The sequence below is a fragment of the Genypterus blacodes genome, unplaced genomic scaffold (genome assembly GCF_046128005.1).
Source record: "Genypterus blacodes isolate CSIRO-AG114 ecotype Tasmania unplaced genomic scaffold, CSIRO-AGI_Gbla_v1 ptg000156l_1, whole genome shotgun sequence".
NCBI lineage: Eukaryota > Metazoa > Chordata > Actinopteri > Ophidiiformes > Ophidiidae > Genypterus > Genypterus blacodes.
The window spans coordinates 5,309,657-5,327,011 of NW_027466957.1; the positions used below are offsets into that span (position 1 = coordinate 5,309,657).

Here is a 17,355-nt window from a genome sequence, read left to right on the forward strand (position 1 = left end):
CTGGCTCATGCGGAACAAATTTTCATCTCTCTCTGCTATAATAAATACCACAAATACATTTCCTATGAATCCACCCAGGTGTTTCCAGTTATTGCCCTCAGGATGAACTTGGCTGAGATAAGATAAGTGGAAACACTTGTGTAGGTGTGTGGGGCCTTCACAAACAGAGAGATGGAGTTTCAAAAGTGCTACGTTGGTTGGGGTGCAAACACACACGGTCATCCACGTTGAAGAAAATACATGATTTGCACTCATTCATTCAACTATATAACAACCTTTCAACAAAAATCCCAAATTACACAAGATGCCAACACTAATAGAATGAGCTTTAAAAACACTGTTAACTTTTCTACCTTGCACCAATTAAAACAACTTGCTGTATACTGAATATGTGAACACAATTATCAACTTTGGAAGCTTATTAAGACCTGATGCTAAACTTTGACTAATTTCAGCATTAATATCAATCCAAAAATCTCCCCAGTGGAATAATAAACAGTAGATGAAGAAAGAAGAAAGTTTTGCCAGAGAGATCATCCTTCACTACTGACTCTTGATCAATAACAAATAACGATAATTTGCTCCTGAGGTATAAGCACAGCCAACATTACAATATTACCACAATCTTACCTTTATAAGACATTCATGCGTCACAATTTTACTCTGAATCCCATATAAGTAAACTGATAATAGCTACAAAAAAGTTCAACAAACAAATCACCGCACAGTTCAGTCCAGAAGTCCAGAAGCTGTAACTGACCAGACTGTGATTAACCAGGAAACAACAGAAATGAGCCTAAACTAGAAAGGACATAATCTGCACTCGTCATTGTTACAGTTGTAGTTATAAACATTTAGGTCATATAGTCCAGCCCTGTTCTTAGTATTAAGAACACAGCATTATTGTTGCTGTGCTTATTATCTGTGTGTCTCTCTCTTTCTCTCACTCTCTCTCTCTCTCTCTATATATATATATATATACCCAACTGGTCAGGCAGATGGCCAGCTCTACCTGAGGTTTCCTGCTGTGAAAGGGGACTTTTTTCTTGCTGCTGTTGCCAAGTGCTTGCTGATGGGCTTTGGGCTTCTTTAAATGCTTGTATGAAAAGTGCCTTGAGATAACTTTTGTTGTGATTTGGCGCTACATAAAAATAAAGTTGAATTGAATAGAATTGAATTTGTATCCTCCCTGTTCTTTAGTCTGACTCACTGTGTCCACCGGTTTGAAGAGTCTACTGGAACTGCCCCCTCGTCCCCTGCTGCTGATGTCCATCCTTTGGGGGTAACTGACTATGGTCCTCTGCAAAATGGGCTGCTGAAGAGGAGAAGGAGTGAGAAACGTAGACATTGATATTCATTTCCTGGGATTCTCTAGCAGTGTCCTGTTAAACTGCAAAACTCAAAGGCAACTTGACTCACGGTCTTGAAACTGCTGTGCTGTGTATCTGGTAAGCAGGATCCCCACACCCTCAATCAGAGCCAACAAAATCCCCCCCATCATTGCAGAGCCCACCATAGTTAACGGCCCATCTGGAGAGAAACACAAATCGGGCTGATGATGTTGAGCTATAAGTTGAGGGTGGCTCATCTACAACAGCGCAGCGTGAGCCTCCTCTTACTGCGTGCTGCCAAGACGGCACCGGTCAATGCACCACTTGTAATGGAGTTCCAAGGATCCTCTTTCCCTCTCAGACGGACCAGACCACAGTCAATGGTGGAGAAGAGCCCACCCCATACAGCAAAGCTACCTGCAAAACCACAACAAATACAGTGTTGCTTACAAGTATTAACGCGTTTGGTGATAAATGAAACATTTGTTATTATAAAACAAGCGCTCCTCACCTCCAATCTGCAGTCCTCTTATCCTCACAGCATTGGCACTACCTTTCAGTCGGTGTCGGACGCCCTGAAACACCAGAGCACTTGTGATTTCTGATCTTTAAAATCCTTATGCAAGTCAGCGTGTGAACAATGATGCGGTAGATTCTGTGAACTCACTGCAGGGGCATTGCGAAAGCCCTTGACTGCCTGGAACACCCCTCCTCCAATTGCGCCCATGGTGAAAGCACCACCACAGTCATCCACGATCCTCCAGGGACTGCAGTGTGTAGAGTGTACAAAGGAAGAGAAAGGAATTATTAACAGTAAGATAACATCAGTAATGTGAAATACATCTGTGATGTGCCATTTCAGCAGTCTAAAGTGGTGGTTCTAAGGGGGTCTTCAACTTGTCTGGTGGATCAAAAGCTGGTGCTGGTGTTGGTAGAACAGACCAGTTCTGGATCGGGGTTGAAAACCACTGATCAGAGGGTAGAACATCTTACTTTGTGCCAATTACTATTACTAGTGTAGGGAAAATGCTTCCTAAAATATCATTTTTCAGCACACAATACCAGTGATTTCTGATCCTAGCTGATGCAATGAGGGAACACTTTCTAGATTGAGCTTGGTGCCAAACTATTGAGAGTTTCTGAAAGAGCATAGACCTCCATGTTTGGGTTTGAACACGTTCTCTTATAAGTAATATCATTGCTTGTACTATCATATCACATCAAAACAGAGCTATATCATAGGAAATACATAATACATTTTAGAGCAGGGTTAACTTTTAATTTAGGTCAGAGTGCATCTGATATGACACAGTCGACACTGATTTGGCTTGTATACACAGAAATACGTGTATAATAAAGTATTAACCACAATTTTAATCACTATAACATAACACATTAACAAATAAAAACTAATTTCACTCTCACAACGAGCTATTTAAGACATTGCGGAGGCGGCGCCGGGTCCAGCCAGGCCTCTGACTGCGAGGAAGAGCAAATGTTTTGAAGTTAGTCTCACCAAGGCTCGCGCATATATTCCTCCATGTTTGTTTTTGTGTTGAGGAGGGCGCGACGTCATCACTGTGCGCCGGTTGCTGTTTGGGAAGCCGCGTCGCCTGCAGTGCTGCTCGTCGCTTTCCAACGATCAAGAGAGGCGATTTTACAGGAACAGGTAAAGCCTAAATGGTTTGTTTATTCCCTCATTGTCTTGAAAATGGTCGTGTCGGTGTTTGCGTCTTTTGGCGGTTAAACCCGCGACGCACAGGCTGGTTTGTGGCCGTATTCACTCGCATGCTCGGCGGGTCTCCATTCACCAGTGTCCGTGTCGCCGGTGGCTTCAGTCTGGATGCGTTGGTTGAGGCAGAAATAGTTTGCTGTTTATATATGTATGCCAATTTCTTATTCAAACATCGACACGATGATGTGTGTGGTAATTCGGTTAAGTTAAATGCGATTTGCAACTTTTGTGGGTGATCAGCTGTGACCTGTATTTGTTTAACGATTATGTCCCTGCAGATGCCTTGTTGTTGTCCCTTTTTGAAATAAAGCAGTGCAAGTGCTGTTATTAAGACCGAATGTTGTACAGCTAACAATTTAATACCTGTCTGCCGGCCGATAATGACTAAAAAGCAATGTCAGACTGAGACCTGTATCATATTCACTGGTTGTGTGTGATCTTTGTGACCTTTTTGACATCAAACTGTAAATTCTCAGTCCGTTTCCTTGAAATACTTATCAAATATCAGCCTGGAAACAGTTATTGTTGCACCTCGGAGATCAGCAGCAGAATCTGGATTAACTCTGCCTGTCTCTTCCCTGTGAAGAAGGATGCCTCTACCTGCGGCACTGCTGGCCCGTCTGGCCAAAAGAGGGATTGTGAAACCAACAGATCAAGGTAACAGTTGGAATCATATCACAGGCTTAATATGTTTGTTTTGAAGTGAACTATGTCATTTCAACACATTTCCCTCCAATGACCAAATCTATTTAGAGATCGATGAGGAGATTATTGCTGAAGATTACGATGACAACAACGTAGACTATGAGGCCACCAGAGTGGAGAATCTGCCGCCAAACTGGTACAAAGTGTTTGACCCTGCCTGGTAAGATGAAGAGAATAAGATGTTACTTTTGACTGACATTTTACCAAAACCACAAATGGTCACTGTTTTACGTTTCCCGAGCTCTGATGTGTCTGATAAACCAAGAACATTACAAATTTTTCCTCAGCGGTCTTCCATATTACTGGAACGTGGAGACAGATTTGGTGGCCTGGCTGTCCCCAAATGACCCATCTTCAGTGATAACCAAACCTGTCAAAAAACCAAGGGGTAGGAGACTAGAAATGTTTAACAACTCTGCGTTAAAGGACATTGCTGTGATTGTCATGATGAACTTTATTACTTCTGGACCTTAACTCAGTATAGGTCTCATCATTTGATATATAACATTTTCAAATACAGATTGTTTAATGTTTTCCCAAATACTCACAATGCTTTCTTTTGTGACCACTGCCTTCACTCTTTTAGTTGAAGGAGTGGATGAGATTAGAGTCGAGAAGCCATTTGAGAAGCTGGAAAGAGAGCGACAGCTGGAAAGAGACAGGGAACGGGAACGAGACAGGGAAAGGGAACGGGAGAGGGAGAGGGATGACGCCAGGGACAGAAGAAAGCCGAGGAGAGAAGACGCAGCACCCTACAACAAGAACAAGAGAGGTAAGTGGACAGCTGGATCCTGCTGTGGAATAGTATTTTTAACTGGGCGTAAAGCTTAGATGATGGAATTTATATCCCCAATTTATCTGCCCTCTAGGGAGAAAAGACGACGAGATGGACCCCATGGACCCAAGTGCTTATTCTGATGCTCCAAGGTATTTGAAACAGGCCTGATGAACAAATGGGTTCTGGATTATGTTCAGAAACAAGCACAATGTATGCAAGTAAGTCATGTGCAGTAACTAACCTGGTTGTCTTCACAGGGGCACCTGGTCCACTGGTCTGCCCAAACGGAATGAAGCAAAGACGGGCGCGGATACGACGGCAGCGGGGCCTCTGTTCCAGCAGAGACCGTACCCCAGTCCAGGCGCCGTCCTTAGGGCCAACGCAGCCAACCAACCACCCAAAGAGTGAGCAGAGCCCAGCCGAGCCCCCGGCAACACAACACACAAAACCACTCACACACAGCCAGACGTCTTCAAGTCCCCAAAGTCATTTTTACATTGTTGAACATGTGATCTAAGAAATTGCGCGCTGAGCTTTTGTACCGTTGTGCATTCATACTTTTGTCAAACATTTAATATCAGTTGTAAATATGTTTTATATATAACCTTAAGGTTGACTTTGTTTTAGGGCCATCATTTGACATCATTTACTAATAAATTCAAAGATTTCTGTAAAATGAATTCATGTTTTATTTTCTTGGGGTGGCACATCATATAATTACGCAAAAGTACAAATAAAACTCTAACAACATTTTATTGTAAAAAGTGCAATGACATAAAACACTCGTGTGAGATGGGATGCAGAGAGACGCATGTGGAATTAAGAGAAACAGAGGAAAGTTCACTGATCTCTCGCTCCTACAAAGTGACAAATGGCGTCGTACTCCAGCGGGAACACTTTCTCCTCGTAGCGGTCTAGCTGTACCAACGCCCTGCACTTGTTTTTGTCCCGCTGGAGAATGCGGCCAACCTGAACAGACGCATTTTAACAGTGATTAGTAACTGTTCCGCTTTATTACCAGTGCACACAAACTGCACGAACGGATGCTCACCTGCCCCTTGTGTTCACCTTGGACCACCATGATGGCGTCGGCTTCGTGTTTTGGCACGATGGTTTCCAGCATGTCCTGCTTCACATCTAGGATCAAGGAAAAGACGGCTATAACTCGAGAAGAAGCAGTTTCTACAACACATAAAGTGCAGCAGTGCTAACAGAGCTGGTATAGTAGTAACAGAGCTGGCACCTACAAAACTGTTGTATACAATTTATCATTTGTTTTCCAATGTCAATGTGCTGCTTGGAGAGCTTTACAGAAGCATATGCACATGATTTATGGCCCTCGGAACACTTGGTGCCTCGCCGCTTGGCTGCTACGATAAAAACCCAGCTTGCCAAGCATTATGGGAATTAATTCGCGCAGTCGAAACGCTTGTTCTGCAGATTTCTTGTACAACTACGATTACTGAATGCAAAGGAAAAAAAAAAAGGAGGCGGGAAATCGTTAGTGACGTTGCAGAGACTCACCGTCTAACAGCCCCCCCTCTTCAGTTCGACAAATGCAGGTTCTCGGCGTGAGGACGTCTTCCACGCGCATCTAAATGGAAACAAAAAAACGTCCAAACGGGTAAATAATGTGACAGCTGCAGATGCTGAAACCTCCTGGTAATACTTTGTTGTGCTAATACCTTTGAGTTGTAGTATCTGCCCCCTTTGAAAGCTTTGTCTATGAAGCGCACTTTGAGGTCCCGCTGGAGCCACGAGGGGGGAGCCGGTGGTCGCCAAGCCTCTTTCACAGGAGGCTCCGCTCTGCGCAGGAAACGGGGATATCACACACACATTTACACACACCAAAGTAAACCATTACAATATTATCTTCTATAATTAAATGTTATTGACCGCTGCCCCGCTGCGTTGAAGTGCGTCCAAGTGAGAGAAGTCAAATGTATTCGTACCTGTCTTGACTGGATTCTTTGTGTTTCCTCTTCCTCTCCTCTCTTCCTCCATCTCTTTCGGAAGATTTGTATTTGTCCCTCTCGTCGCTGTTGCTCCTCCTCTCCTTGTCTTTGTCCTCGGGTCTCCGTGGGTCCTTCTCACGCTCTTTCTTTTCTTTTTCTTTGTCTTTATGGGCTTTACTGAGGCGACCTGTTTAAATGAAACACTGCATTACAACAACAACCTGCCAACAAATCTTGTAAAAAAAAATACTATGCACCAGAAATAGGCAGATGTGGGGGGGGGGGGGACAAACACTGTGAGGCTCTGTGCTGCAGTGTTGCGTGTATACGTTACAGCGAGGACACGTCTGATTACTAAAAACACAAGCTGTGGTCATATGGATGTTTGTGTGCCTTTCCATGGGGAAGCTCAAATGTCACTCAGCAAGCAGACAAACCTGTTCAGCACTGGGCCTCACGTTTGGAAATGTACAGATATGCAAGAAATTGTGCCAATTAAGGCAAAATTCTCATCTCGTGTCATCTAGAAAATTGGTGTTAAAGGACAGTCGGGAACCGTAACTGCCTGTGTCGTTTTCATTTGTCCAAAAGTACTCACTGAGATCTTTGCTGTATCTGTCGTACTCTTTGCGCTCAACCAGTTTAATAGCGTATTGGCTGATTGTCACTGTTTTGCTGCCGATGGCCAGTTTCACCAGAACACGAGCGTTGTCTGCGTCGATGCCTTCCACCTAGGAGACAAGTTACAGGAAATCACTAACAGATAAAACTCCAAAGCATCAACACCCCTGTACAGACTGAGAGGATCATTTGAACCCTTTACCTTGCCGTACAGCTCTTTATGTGCTCCCGACTCCACCAGCACGCAGCTCCCAGTACCCAGCATCAGTTCCTCCTCCTTCTCCCGCTCCTCGCCGCACTTCGGGGGACGTCGATTCCTGCTGGGCTCCAGGTCCCTGATCGCAGAACGATCGGCGCCGAGGCCCAAACCTTTAGGTCGGATCGCATGCTCGATCGGCTTCACGTCTCTGTAAACGGCCAGACGGGGAGCGACAATCAATACCCTGGGAGATTGATGTGTGCAGGGTGGAAGAGGAGACTACAGGTGGATCTGCCTATGGCCAGACAGCTTTCTGATAAAGCTATTGAGCTTTCTGTAATTGATTATTGATCAGTTGTTTATTGAGGGAAAAGATCGGCTTATATTCTTGAGTAATTCTAGTGTGATTATGATTGCTGCAGGTTAATGTGCAACACAAAACAACACAAAAACCGTTTGGTGGATTTAGTTAACTTCTTCAGTCAGCTGGTATTCAGTGGTACAGATGGACCAGAATGTCAGGGCGGGAGATTTAGAGGCCACAGCTCTCTACTCACTGTTTAAAGGTGCGTCCGATGCCTTCCTCTTGTTTCCAGCCCATCCCCTTCAGCAGAGCAAGTCCGTAAGCCTGAACGGGAACGCTCTCATAATCTGCCTCTGTTGACTGACAAAGACGTACGGCGTTACTACAAAGTGCTTACAGTACTATTCTTTTCAGTGTGAATGCGCAGAATCTGTTTGTGCCAAAGGACAGGGAGCAGTTTGTGATGCTGGTATCTCTCAGCCCCTATAACTCCGAGCTGTCAGACTGCCTGGGGTGACTAAAGTCACCAGGCAGTTGACAGTCACAACAGCCCTCATCAGAGCAATTCTTTCTTCCTGTCACAGGGTGAGCTGGGAGCCGACACAGCCAAATGAACAGCACACATAATTCTGATGTTCAGCCGGTCACACCTACAGTGACTGAGATCAGACACGGGAAACAACAATGACGAGGCTTGTCTGCAGGTCTCTCGGGGAACAATGTTGATGCTCACCAGCCTCCCAAGCTGTACCGCACTGTCAAAGTCACACATGCACCCGTTGAGTACACACAGAGGGGTGTTGTCGTGCTTATCCCACAGTCAGCACTTTCGCACACTCAAATTTCAGGCTCTGTCAAAGTCGTCATCCTAACAGACATTTTGTACGGTCAGGTATTTTCACATTGCAGTCGACAGATGTACTTATCGGGCGATCTTTCTCATCTTCACGTGTGATACCTTAAGAAATTACAATCAACCAATGCTGAAGAAAAGTCACAAATTGAATTTGTGTGTTTCTCGTGAGTGGAGGTTTAGTTTCAAATGTTTTCTTCAAAAGACTGAAAAACATTCTCTACTTATCAGATCAGGGGGGAAGAGGTTGGATGGAGCAAATATTGAATGTGTTGCATTGCCCGTGTAGCCTCATATAGTGAAGGATTTGGGGAGTTACATGAGACCAGGGGTTTGCCCTTCTTGCCTCGTCTCCATCTGCTTTAGTCAACAATTCACTACAGTGATTACTTTGCATATTCGGCTTTGATGAGTGTGTGAAGAGGACAGTTACTGTAAGCTCAGGGGGGGACGAAAAGTTAGAAAATCCTCATGTAACTTGTTTGTAGCTGCAGTTTATTGTGGGCTATTGAGGCGCCTGAGAAGTGACAAGCTGAAGTGCTTTATGTTGCACCTATGCAACAACTTAATGAGCATTTCTGACCCCAGCGTACTTACAGATTCAGGCCGTAGATCCACCTTGATCTGATCTCCGTCCTCAAAGCCCTGTGGCACCTGGTTCTGCATTAGCAGCGGGATGATCATGTTGATGTTTGGCTGATTTCCATTCTGCTGCTGCTCCAGCTGCTTCCTGGACTCTGAGGTCATAAGATGGACAAGTGTAAGGAACCACAAGTACTAACTCATGCTCTCACCGTCCACACATGCTTATACACACCTTCAATGAGTTCTTTAACGGCCTGAGACTCCACGGAATCCGGCTCCTGGGTCGCTTTGATTGTTTTATCTCCGCCTGCATCTCCCTGCGCGGCCCGGTCCGGCTTGTGCCAACGGTTCTTCTGGATCAGAGGGATGATGAGCTCGCCCGGCTTTTCGGATGGCTTAGTACTGCAGTGAGGAAGGAATAGAGGAAGGTTAGCCAGCTAGTACGCAAACTGTCGCTCCAAAATCCCGTTTAGATCCGGCACAGACATGAACTTCATTGAGAAAATACTAATTCGCGAAGTTTTACACGTAAAACCTACGACACTGACGCCAGTTAGCATTAGCATGAAGCCTACCTTTGCAACTCCTTTCTGTCAATTCCAGTTAAATAATCTTTCTCTTCTTTCTTTACCGCGGCCTCCACAACCACCGGGTTAAATTTACTAAGAGTTTTCGTAAATCCAAACGACACCGGGGCTTTTTTTGGCTCCCCTTCGTCATCATTAGACCCAAACCGGGGTACAGATTTCTCCCCGTACGACGCCATTATTGTTTGGAATGAAAGGGGCAAGGCATTCTGGGAGTTGTTGTTTTAGTTGCCGTTGCTATCACTACACTTCCCGCCATGCATCAGAATTAAAGACACAGCGACTGTTAGTTACCTGTATTATATTATGCTAACTATGCGAAATATAAGACTTATAACAACCTCATAAGCATTTATCAGAGATTTTTTGTCAGTTATTATGCAACAGAAAGTCTTTGATAATGGTATCCGGATAAGAAGGACGACGAAGCAGGACACAAATATAAGGAAGAAATTAAAACAAGGGAAGAATCTTAATGTTTTGTGGCTACTCTGCAGACATCTGGAAGACTTTCTATGTGGCTGTGAGGTATTGTACATTTACAACAGCATGCATTTTGCTTTAAAATTGTTTTAATTCATTTTTTACTGTGGATAATTTTAATAATAATTCTGAAACTTTTATGTGGGAAAAATAAGTATAATGTGGCGTTTTTTCTCGTTTTTTCTCGTGATGCTTTTCTTTTTTTTTTGCTTGCTATATACTTTCTAATTACTGTGCACGTCATTTTCCATCATTTCTATGGGACCTATTACAGTTTTATCTAACGTGGCGAACTGAAGTTGCAGTCAGTACGTTGTGAGCTCAAGGCAACTTACCAAACCTAGGGAATCGCCGCGATCGTGCATAACTAACACGTTTGTTAATGACGTTATCGCGCCTTTAAGCCCACCCTGGTTGTACCTCGCAGGGAGAAAAACGCTGCTGCAGGTGCACAGATGGTGAAGAACAAGGGGCGGTACTTTTAACTCTTTATTCCCTCCCCTCCGCGCTCCTCAAGTTCCCTAACATAACCTTCCCAGCTCGCCTTGTCATTGATCCTTTGCTGCAAAAGTGCGTTTTGGGAGCCGGGGACATCAGCACAGTTATACTTTCTACCGGGCTGTTCAACCGAGATTTTAAACCTTGCGCTTGTCCACGTCGCTCCTGCGCCTTGAAAGCACCGCGCCTGTACTTCAATGACACCTCTACCCGGTTAAGGATACAAGCGAACCGAACCGTTTTGTTGTATTTTTTTTCTCCGATTAATATCACGAACCAAATCTATGATGCGTCTGTGTAATAAGTAATTTACCTGCCCGATCTGTGAAGCCAAGACCGAGGGAGGATTTGTCCAGGAGAAAGCAGACATGAAGGTAAGTATGTCTCATCCAAATCAAAGTCAGTGATTTATTGATCACGGGGTAAAGATCAACATAACATAGCACATGTGTTTGTTTGTTTTGATCAGGTATGTACATTGTATAGCTTTTAGCCTGGCGAACGTAGATTTGCCCGTGCTGCTCTCTCTCTCTCTTTCTCCCCCCCCCCTCTCTCTCCCCCTCCCTCCCTCTCTCTCTCACACACGCTCTCTCTCTCTCTCTGATCGCCGGCTCACACAGCAGAGCATCCTCCACTAGTGTCCAAATATCCCGTCTACTGTGCGCATCGCCTCTTGACTTTCTCTGGTCTGTAGTGATACTATACCATCTACTCAGCAGTGCTCCACACACTGCTTTTATCACACACCAGTGGAAACAACAACAACAACAACAACTCCTTTTTATTTATTAAGAGCCAGCCAGGGTCTCGCCATCGTCGGGTCAATGTATATAGACGCGTTTAAACGGATCCTCTTTGAAAGGCTGAACTGCTTGAAAAGGATGTGTGTGTGTCAGCGCCAAGGCAGGTCAGTATTTTCCCTAAATACGAGAAATGTGAGAGTGTGTGTAACCTAAGACCGTGCGTGTGTGTGATTGTGTGCGTGCGTGTGAGAGAGAGAGTTAGTGTATGTGGGTTTGTGGTGAGGGAGGCAGATCACAGGGATAAGGTGAAGTTTTAACAGCAGGTAACAGCAGGTGATGATATCTTGATCTGTGTGTGTGCACCTGAACACACATCTTGCCTGTGCAAAGTTGTGTTAAAGGCTTTTCTAGTATCCTTTAATGTTGTTTATCTGCACTTTTATTTTGTATTCCAGATGTTGATGCCAGCTGTAAATAGACAATTGTAAGGATTATGTAATAGCGATTAGATGTGATCATGACTTGCAAAAAACTGTCAGTTGTGTTAAACGTGTCACCCCTGCCTGTGTGTGTGTAGGTATGTGTGTTATGGTATTGGGTGTGTCCCTGCTCAGAGCAGGGAGCTTGTTTGGAAGTGATGGATGTGTGACCCTGACATAACAGTGTGCGTTTCCCCGGGTTTGTGCAGCAGTCAAGGTTATGCCGTTATTATGAATCATTAATTAGTTGCAAGACAAGGAGAGACATGTGGCTCTGCGTGGAGACTGTCCACACAGGCTCTCACACACTGCGCTCCTATGATCCTCACACTACTTGTTTTGTCTCTGTATCTGTAATGAACCCATTGTTACTTTTGTCTGTTAGCCTCCATTTATCCTCTTTTGATTCCTCCTCCCCACCCAAGTTTGAACCACCTGTGAGTAGATGCTCCTGTCAACACATAAGCTTGAATGTGTTTCCACGGCTAATGAGAGGGTTGGATGAAGTGAGGCGCGTTCCTCCTCTGTCTTCCGGGAGTTGCTGATTGTCTAATTATGTTCCTCCTGTGTCCTTTGGCATCATGCATATTCATGCTGCTGTTAAAAGGTGTGGTTGAAACAAAGTATGTGTGTGTCATCACGTGTGTGTGTGTGTGTGAGAGTGTGGGCTCTGCTGTGTATGTAGCTGGGGGGCGGAGGGTGTGTTTGTGTGTATGTGTGCAAGGCAGTTTACCCTTGACAGGGCAGGGCTACGCTGGCACATTCTCCCATCTGTGGTCCAAACCTTTGCTCCCAGCCACTGCATTTGGATTCTGCAGTTGTAGCCTGCTCTATTCTTAGTCCTCATCGCCACACTCCATGCAGTGTCTGATGGGAGATTCTAACCACAACAACAACAGTCAAGCGTGCTCAAACTAATGCTAGTGTCCCTACCTTTGCAGGCTGAGATTCAGTTTGGATGGGATAAGCCTCCGTTAAAGCGTTTACAGACTCTGGACTGAAATGGCGAATCAATAACCAATCAATGATCCTGCGTGGCGTTACAATTTACACGGCAACAATTTTGAAATGTCAAGAAGGCAATGAATCTATGTATCCTTGAGTCCGATCTGAGTTGGACAACTGGGATCAATATCAGGTGGTGAGACAGGCAGCAATAGAGCAGGCCAGGGTCACCTTCACCCATCCCTACTGAATCAGCAGTATCTCTTTTACACCCTCTCCACACACACACACACACACACACACACACACACACACACACACACTTGAAGGCCTGCTTAGGTTACCAAACTGCGACCTCACAAAAATGCCCATTATAGTGAACCAACTCCCTCCATCCCTTATGAATAAATCAGTTTTTAGTCTGATTAAAGTCAACCTCACTGCTCCCCGTCTCTGTTTAGATACTTCAGCTTTCCTTCCAGCGCCGTCCTATTTTCCCTTAATTTCTCGCCGCTTTTCCTTTTTCTTCCTCTCTTATCCGTCATTATTGCAGAGGGGCCGACGCCACTTACCCGCTCTGTTTAATTAAACTGTTATCTTTCCCTGATGAAAGCTCATCTCTGATAGCGGCGGCGGCGGCGGTTGTGGGGCGTCTGGGCCGACCGAGCGGAAGACCTGTTGTTGTCACGATGGCCTTCCTCGGAGGAGCAGAGTGCACAGGAAGACAACATGGTCCACTAATGTGCTCCTTGCCTTGACCTTGATCTTGTGAGGTTAAAGATAGTTTCCCCAAAGGGACCATCGCTGAGTCTGTGAAATGCTGTCATCAGGTGTGTGTGTGTGTGTGTGTGTGTGTGTGTACTTGGCACTCTTGTGCTTAAAGCTGTTTTAATCTCATAAAAACACCCTTTGTATGCGTACAACAAGAAGACCAGCTCTGACTGAAGAAGTCAAGCACTTGCATTAGATTTTCCATGTATTGTTACCTGGAAATGTCATTTTTGGCATCGCATCTCAAAGTGTGTACGCTCGTAAGCGTCACACGTGGAGATATGTAGCATCTTTCAAAGCCACAATCATATAATCTTATTTTTAAATCTGTCACTGCTGTGTGTTTTGTGTTGAGTACTCCCGTGGCCTAGATTCGGAAGTGAGTGAGCATCGGGAAGCTTTACGACGCCGCATGTTCCTGGCACAGTTTGGTATAAATGTTCAGAGGGGAAGAAAGATCAGGACACAGATGCTAGATGATGCATTTTTGTACGTTTCCTCTTTGTTTACAATTTCACAAGTCTATTAGTGACAATGAATTTAAGGTCAACGGTTATTTAAGATGCTCTGCTTGGCTGACCTCCAGCGCGGCCCCAGGGAGGATGCTGTAAGATAAGGAGCAGCGTGTTTCAGTGCAGGTTAGAGTGAGGGGTGGTTGTAAGTGGTCGGGACGTGACCATGCCCGGAGTTTATTTTCATCACGTGTGTCCTGTTGTTGTTGTTCTTCTCAAAGATAAAGTCGTTTGCAAGTAAAGGACAACAAGGACTGTAGTTTGCTTATGAAAATGTTGAAAAGTTTGATGCCCCTTAAGTTATGGATTGATTGAATTGTATTATAGTACTGTATGTATCTTATTCTGTATCTTAACCTTCCTTTGGGTGTCCAGTACTCTTTGGTTTCCTTATAAATAAGAATTTTCACAATATCAATCAATAAATCGGTCAATCAGCCAACCAAACTTGCAATGAAGCACTTTTAGGGTTTGTAAATAATGGGAATATATGATGTTTCCCCTAATTGTACCATAGGATGTGTCGTTAAAGAGCACCTGACCATGAATACGTTCATTATGTAAGCCTTACTCATGCTGACTGTGGGTTCGCTTGTGCTGACTTGAGTTTTATCAGTTGTTTATTGTGAGCACTAGCAGGCAGAGCAACAAATGCGGTCATTAAGCATGCTGGTCACATCCAAGCTGACAAAACGCACAGTCACCGCATCAATATTCACCTAAAATTCAAATTAAGCAAAGACAACAATTCATCGCCTTGAACTTTCAGCGCACTCTGGCTAAATACTAAGCTCACATAAATTCAGAGAGCATTCTAGCTGAGCTAATTGTACGAGCTAATTCAATCAGCATATACGTCATTTAGAGCGGAAACAGAACGTGAACAATGCAGTGCGAGGGGCCTCAGCAAGTCACACGAACGCAGCCGAACATATTCATGGCGTATAAAAGGATTGTGCTCAGAATCAGACAACCAGAATTAACATCTGGGTCACAACATGAACATCTTCAAAGTTTCCTGTCGTTGCAGAAGTTAAACAAAGTCTGCCGTGGTCAAAGGCGATGATGTCATACTTTCATTACACGTCAGACATTAAGGCCGGCGTGTAATTGAACATCAGGAATCAAACAGCGGACAGATACTTTCACCCATTAGAGCCTCCGTGGTATTATCGAAACACTGAAGGTTAGAATAACTGTAAATGTCACAGCTACCATTTGTGTGGTTGATGAAGCGGTTTTCCATGTTAAAGGCAGTTACAAATCAATCTGGGAAAGCTGCTTGTTGTTCCCTCAGCCTTTCCAGAGATGTGTTTTTTTTTTACTGGGGAATTTAATTATTCAATTGTCTTAATTGATGCGTCTTGCTTATGCCCTTTTCCTCAAGGTCTTTGAAGACGCTCCCCGCTTCAATGTCAAGTGTTCCTTTGTGTCCTTTATAAAGTCCACTTTGAATTATTGAGCCCCCTGGTGAAGCTAACTGCGTTCACTGGGTGTGTAAATGTAAAATAACCCCCCGCCCCCCCACGCACACACACACCCCGATGTGTAAACTGAAACAACCACTTAATTTGTCCTGCAATAAAGACACTATGAGTGGTGAAATGTCTCTCGCGTGAGATTGCGTATTTAGTAATGAAACACACTGAATCCGGAGGCCAACTGTGTTAAAAAGATGGATTACTCTTTGATTTCCTTTCAGTGAAATATTTTTAATTAGCAGTGAGCTGTAAATGTACTCAGAGTTATGAATGAGTATTTATGACATTATTTAAATGGAGAAGTCTTTGTGGCGCAGCTGTTTCCTCCACACACTGCATCGTAATAGCTCTGAGTGTATGTTTATGCTCTCTGAACAAAGATTTAACACAAGGGAATAAAAAAGCTCCTTTTATGAAGAGTCAACAGGCTTTAGCCACTGACACACTGCTGTGGTTTGGAATTACATGGGTAAAGCCAGGATCTGAGCATACTGCTGTTGTAGAGGAAGTCAGTGAAACAGGATATGTGGTGGTCAGCTCATTCCTGATCTAAAGGTCAGCAATTTCAATAGTGGCTCCTTGCAATAGGGTTAGATATCGTTGAATCGGTGTATTGTGTCCTCTCCTCTGTGCAGTCGTTCAACCGAAGTCAGAGATATTGTTGAAGTGCAGTCACAAAGCACAGCTCAGTCACTTTCACTTTTTACTTTCACATTTTATAAAGTTTAATCTTTCTCACAGGTTACCCTAAATGACACAAGTTCACGACATCATTATATCTGATACAGTGGAGGGAGCGTATTCCTCTCTGACGTGATGGCGATCTGCCACTGTGTTTTGAAAGAACACACTGAACTGTGCAGGGTCCAGTTTGCAGAATGAACAGCAGCAGCGGTGTAGGAGGAGGAGACCAAAGTGGCGTCAGGGTGCGTGTCCGCACCCCGGACAAGTCCAGGCTTCAGCAAACCTGACAGGCTCCAGCTCATTAAACCGCCATCAGACGCAAGAGGTCAAGACAACAGCTACAGCTTGGGCACCTCGCTCTGAATGTCGAGTGTAGAGGAACGCAGAATGCAGTTGTGTAGGGACGGATAATACCATAAACTCATCCGTCGTTTTATTTTTAGCTTTTTGAGACTTAGGGCCGGCCATGAGAGATCTTGAGATGAAGCAGGAAATGACCGGTGGCTTATGGAATCATTACTGAGGCTTGATGCTGAGGGTTAAAGATTGTGTAGGATGAGATGGAAAAAGTAGTTGCTACATACTAACAACATTTAAAGCTCATTCTAGTGTGTGTGTGTGTGTGTGTGTGTGTGTGTGTGTGTGTGGCAGGCTGGCTGACTGGCTGGCTGGCTTTGGGAAGCAGGTCGACGGTGTTGCTGCAGAAGGTTTCACAGCGGGGTGGAGACAGACAGAGGGACTGGGGCAATGTTGGACGAAGCCACGAGGCTCGTTTCAGGTTGACGCTTGCCGGTGTAAACAGCTTGCTTGGTGTGTGTGTGTGTGTGTATGTGTGTGTGTGTGTGTATTCAAACATGCTCGAGTCCTGACATTTGGCTTTGAACCAAGAGTGCAATGTAAAGTCGTGTGTGTGTATGTTTTATGGTTTCTTAAAGTGAGGCAGCGAGTAGCTCGACCGCTACTGCACTCTGACTCACGTTGCCTGACCAAAGTCCTGCAACGTCAAATCAGGGAGTCCTTTCCTCGCCTGAGGCTGTGTTTGTGGCGCCTCTTCATCTCCATCGGACCTCTGAAATCTCCTTTTTTGTTCTCTCCTCCCCTGGACT

At 44.6% G+C, this 17,355-nt stretch overlaps 4 protein-coding genes across 7 annotated transcripts in view; 2 read left to right on the plus strand and 2 right to left on the minus strand.

Moving 5' to 3' along the window:
* Window positions 1-1,123: 1,123 nt before the first annotated feature.
* On the minus strand, window positions 1,124-2,944 carry LOC143012788 (mitochondrial import inner membrane translocase subunit Tim17-B-like). Of its 3 annotated transcripts, none has more exons than XM_076166094.1 (6): window positions 2,848-2,944; window positions 1,999-2,098; window positions 1,843-1,906; window positions 1,620-1,748; window positions 1,420-1,530; window positions 1,124-1,300 (listed from the first exon to the last, which is right to left on the minus strand). In XM_076166094.1, exons 1-6 carry the CDS (start codon window positions 2,871-2,873, stop codon window positions 1,233-1,235), a joined length of 498 nt encoding a protein of 165 aa, XP_076022209.1. In that variant the 5' UTR covers window positions 2,874-2,944; the 3' UTR covers window positions 1,124-1,232. The 3 variants fall into 3 exon arrangements, with proteins under 3 accessions (XP_076022209.1, XP_076022208.1, XP_076022207.1); XM_076166093.1 differs by having other exon boundaries at window positions 1,124-1,312; XM_076166092.1 differs by having other exon boundaries at window positions 1,124-1,315.
* pqbp1 (polyglutamine binding protein 1) lies at window positions 2,917-5,225 on the plus strand. Of its 2 annotated transcripts, none has more exons than XM_076166091.1 (7): window positions 2,917-3,000; window positions 3,656-3,723; window positions 3,820-3,931; window positions 4,059-4,159; window positions 4,358-4,543; window positions 4,641-4,698; window positions 4,807-5,225. In XM_076166091.1, exons 2-7 carry the CDS (start codon window positions 3,657-3,659, stop codon window positions 4,955-4,957), a joined length of 675 nt encoding a protein of 224 aa, XP_076022206.1. In that variant the 5' UTR covers window positions 2,917-3,000; window position 3,656; the 3' UTR covers window positions 4,958-5,225. The 2 variants fall into 2 exon arrangements, with proteins under 2 accessions (XP_076022206.1, XP_076022204.1); XM_076166089.1 differs by having other exon boundaries at window positions 2,920-3,000; window positions 3,653-3,723.
* A 60-nt stretch (window positions 5,226-5,285) lies between these two features.
* On the minus strand, window positions 5,286-9,848 carry gpkow (G patch domain and KOW motifs). The gene is made up of 11 exons (XM_076166087.1): window positions 9,642-9,848; window positions 9,299-9,468; window positions 9,079-9,218; window positions 7,882-7,988; window positions 7,328-7,532; window positions 7,103-7,235; window positions 6,502-6,691; window positions 6,235-6,355; window positions 6,074-6,143; window positions 5,601-5,686; window positions 5,286-5,518 (listed from the first exon to the last, which is right to left on the minus strand). Exons 1-11 carry the CDS (start codon window positions 9,830-9,832, stop codon window positions 5,390-5,392), a joined length of 1,542 nt encoding a protein of 513 aa, XP_076022202.1. The 5' UTR covers window positions 9,833-9,848; the 3' UTR covers window positions 5,286-5,389.
* Window positions 9,849-10,666: 818 nt separating this feature from the next.
* magixb (MAGI family member, X-linked b) overlaps window positions 10,667-17,355 on the plus strand; it is a 31,051-nt gene continuing 24,362 nt past the window's right edge. The window contains exon 1 of the mRNA XM_076166901.1: window positions 10,667-11,008. The gene's annotated coding sequence lies outside the window, so the exon portion shown is untranslated. The remainder of the gene's footprint in view (window positions 11,009-17,355) is intronic.

Bases quoted from the DNA above. Each gene is read 5' to 3' on its own strand.
- LOC143012788 (XM_076166092.1), bottom strand. From the start codon at position 2,873: ATGGAGGAATATATGCGCGAGCCTTG. The intron at 2,099-2,847 runs GTGAGACTAACT...TACACACTGCAG, and splicing joins GAATATATGCGCGAGCCTTG to TCCCTGGAGGATCGTGGATG. The intron at 1,907-1,998 runs GTGAGTTCACAG...CTGGTGTTTCAG, and splicing joins GCTTTCGCAATGCCCCTGCA to GGCGTCCGACACCGACTGAA.
- pqbp1 (XM_076166091.1), top strand. From the start codon at position 3,657: ATGCCTCTACCTGCGGCACTGCTGGCCCGTCTGGCCAAAAGAGGGATT. The intron at 3,932-4,058 runs GTAAGATGAAGA...ATTTTTCCTCAG, and splicing joins AAAGTGTTTGACCCTGCCTG to CGGTCTTCCATATTACTGGA. The intron at 4,544-4,640 runs GTAAGTGGACAG...TCTGCCCTCTAG, and splicing joins CTACAACAAGAACAAGAGAG to GGAGAAAAGACGACGAGATG.
- gpkow (XM_076166087.1), bottom strand. From the start codon at position 9,832: ATGGCGTCGTACGGGGAGAAATCTGTACCCCGGTTTGGGTCTAATGAT. The intron at 7,236-7,327 runs GTAAAGGGTTCA...CTTGTCTCCTAG, and splicing joins ATAAAGAGCTGTACGGCAAG to GTGGAAGGCATCGACGCAGA. The intron at 6,692-7,102 runs GTGAGTACTTTT...TCATTTAAACAG, and splicing joins CAGATACAGCAAAGATCTCA to GTCGCCTCAGTAAAGCCCAT.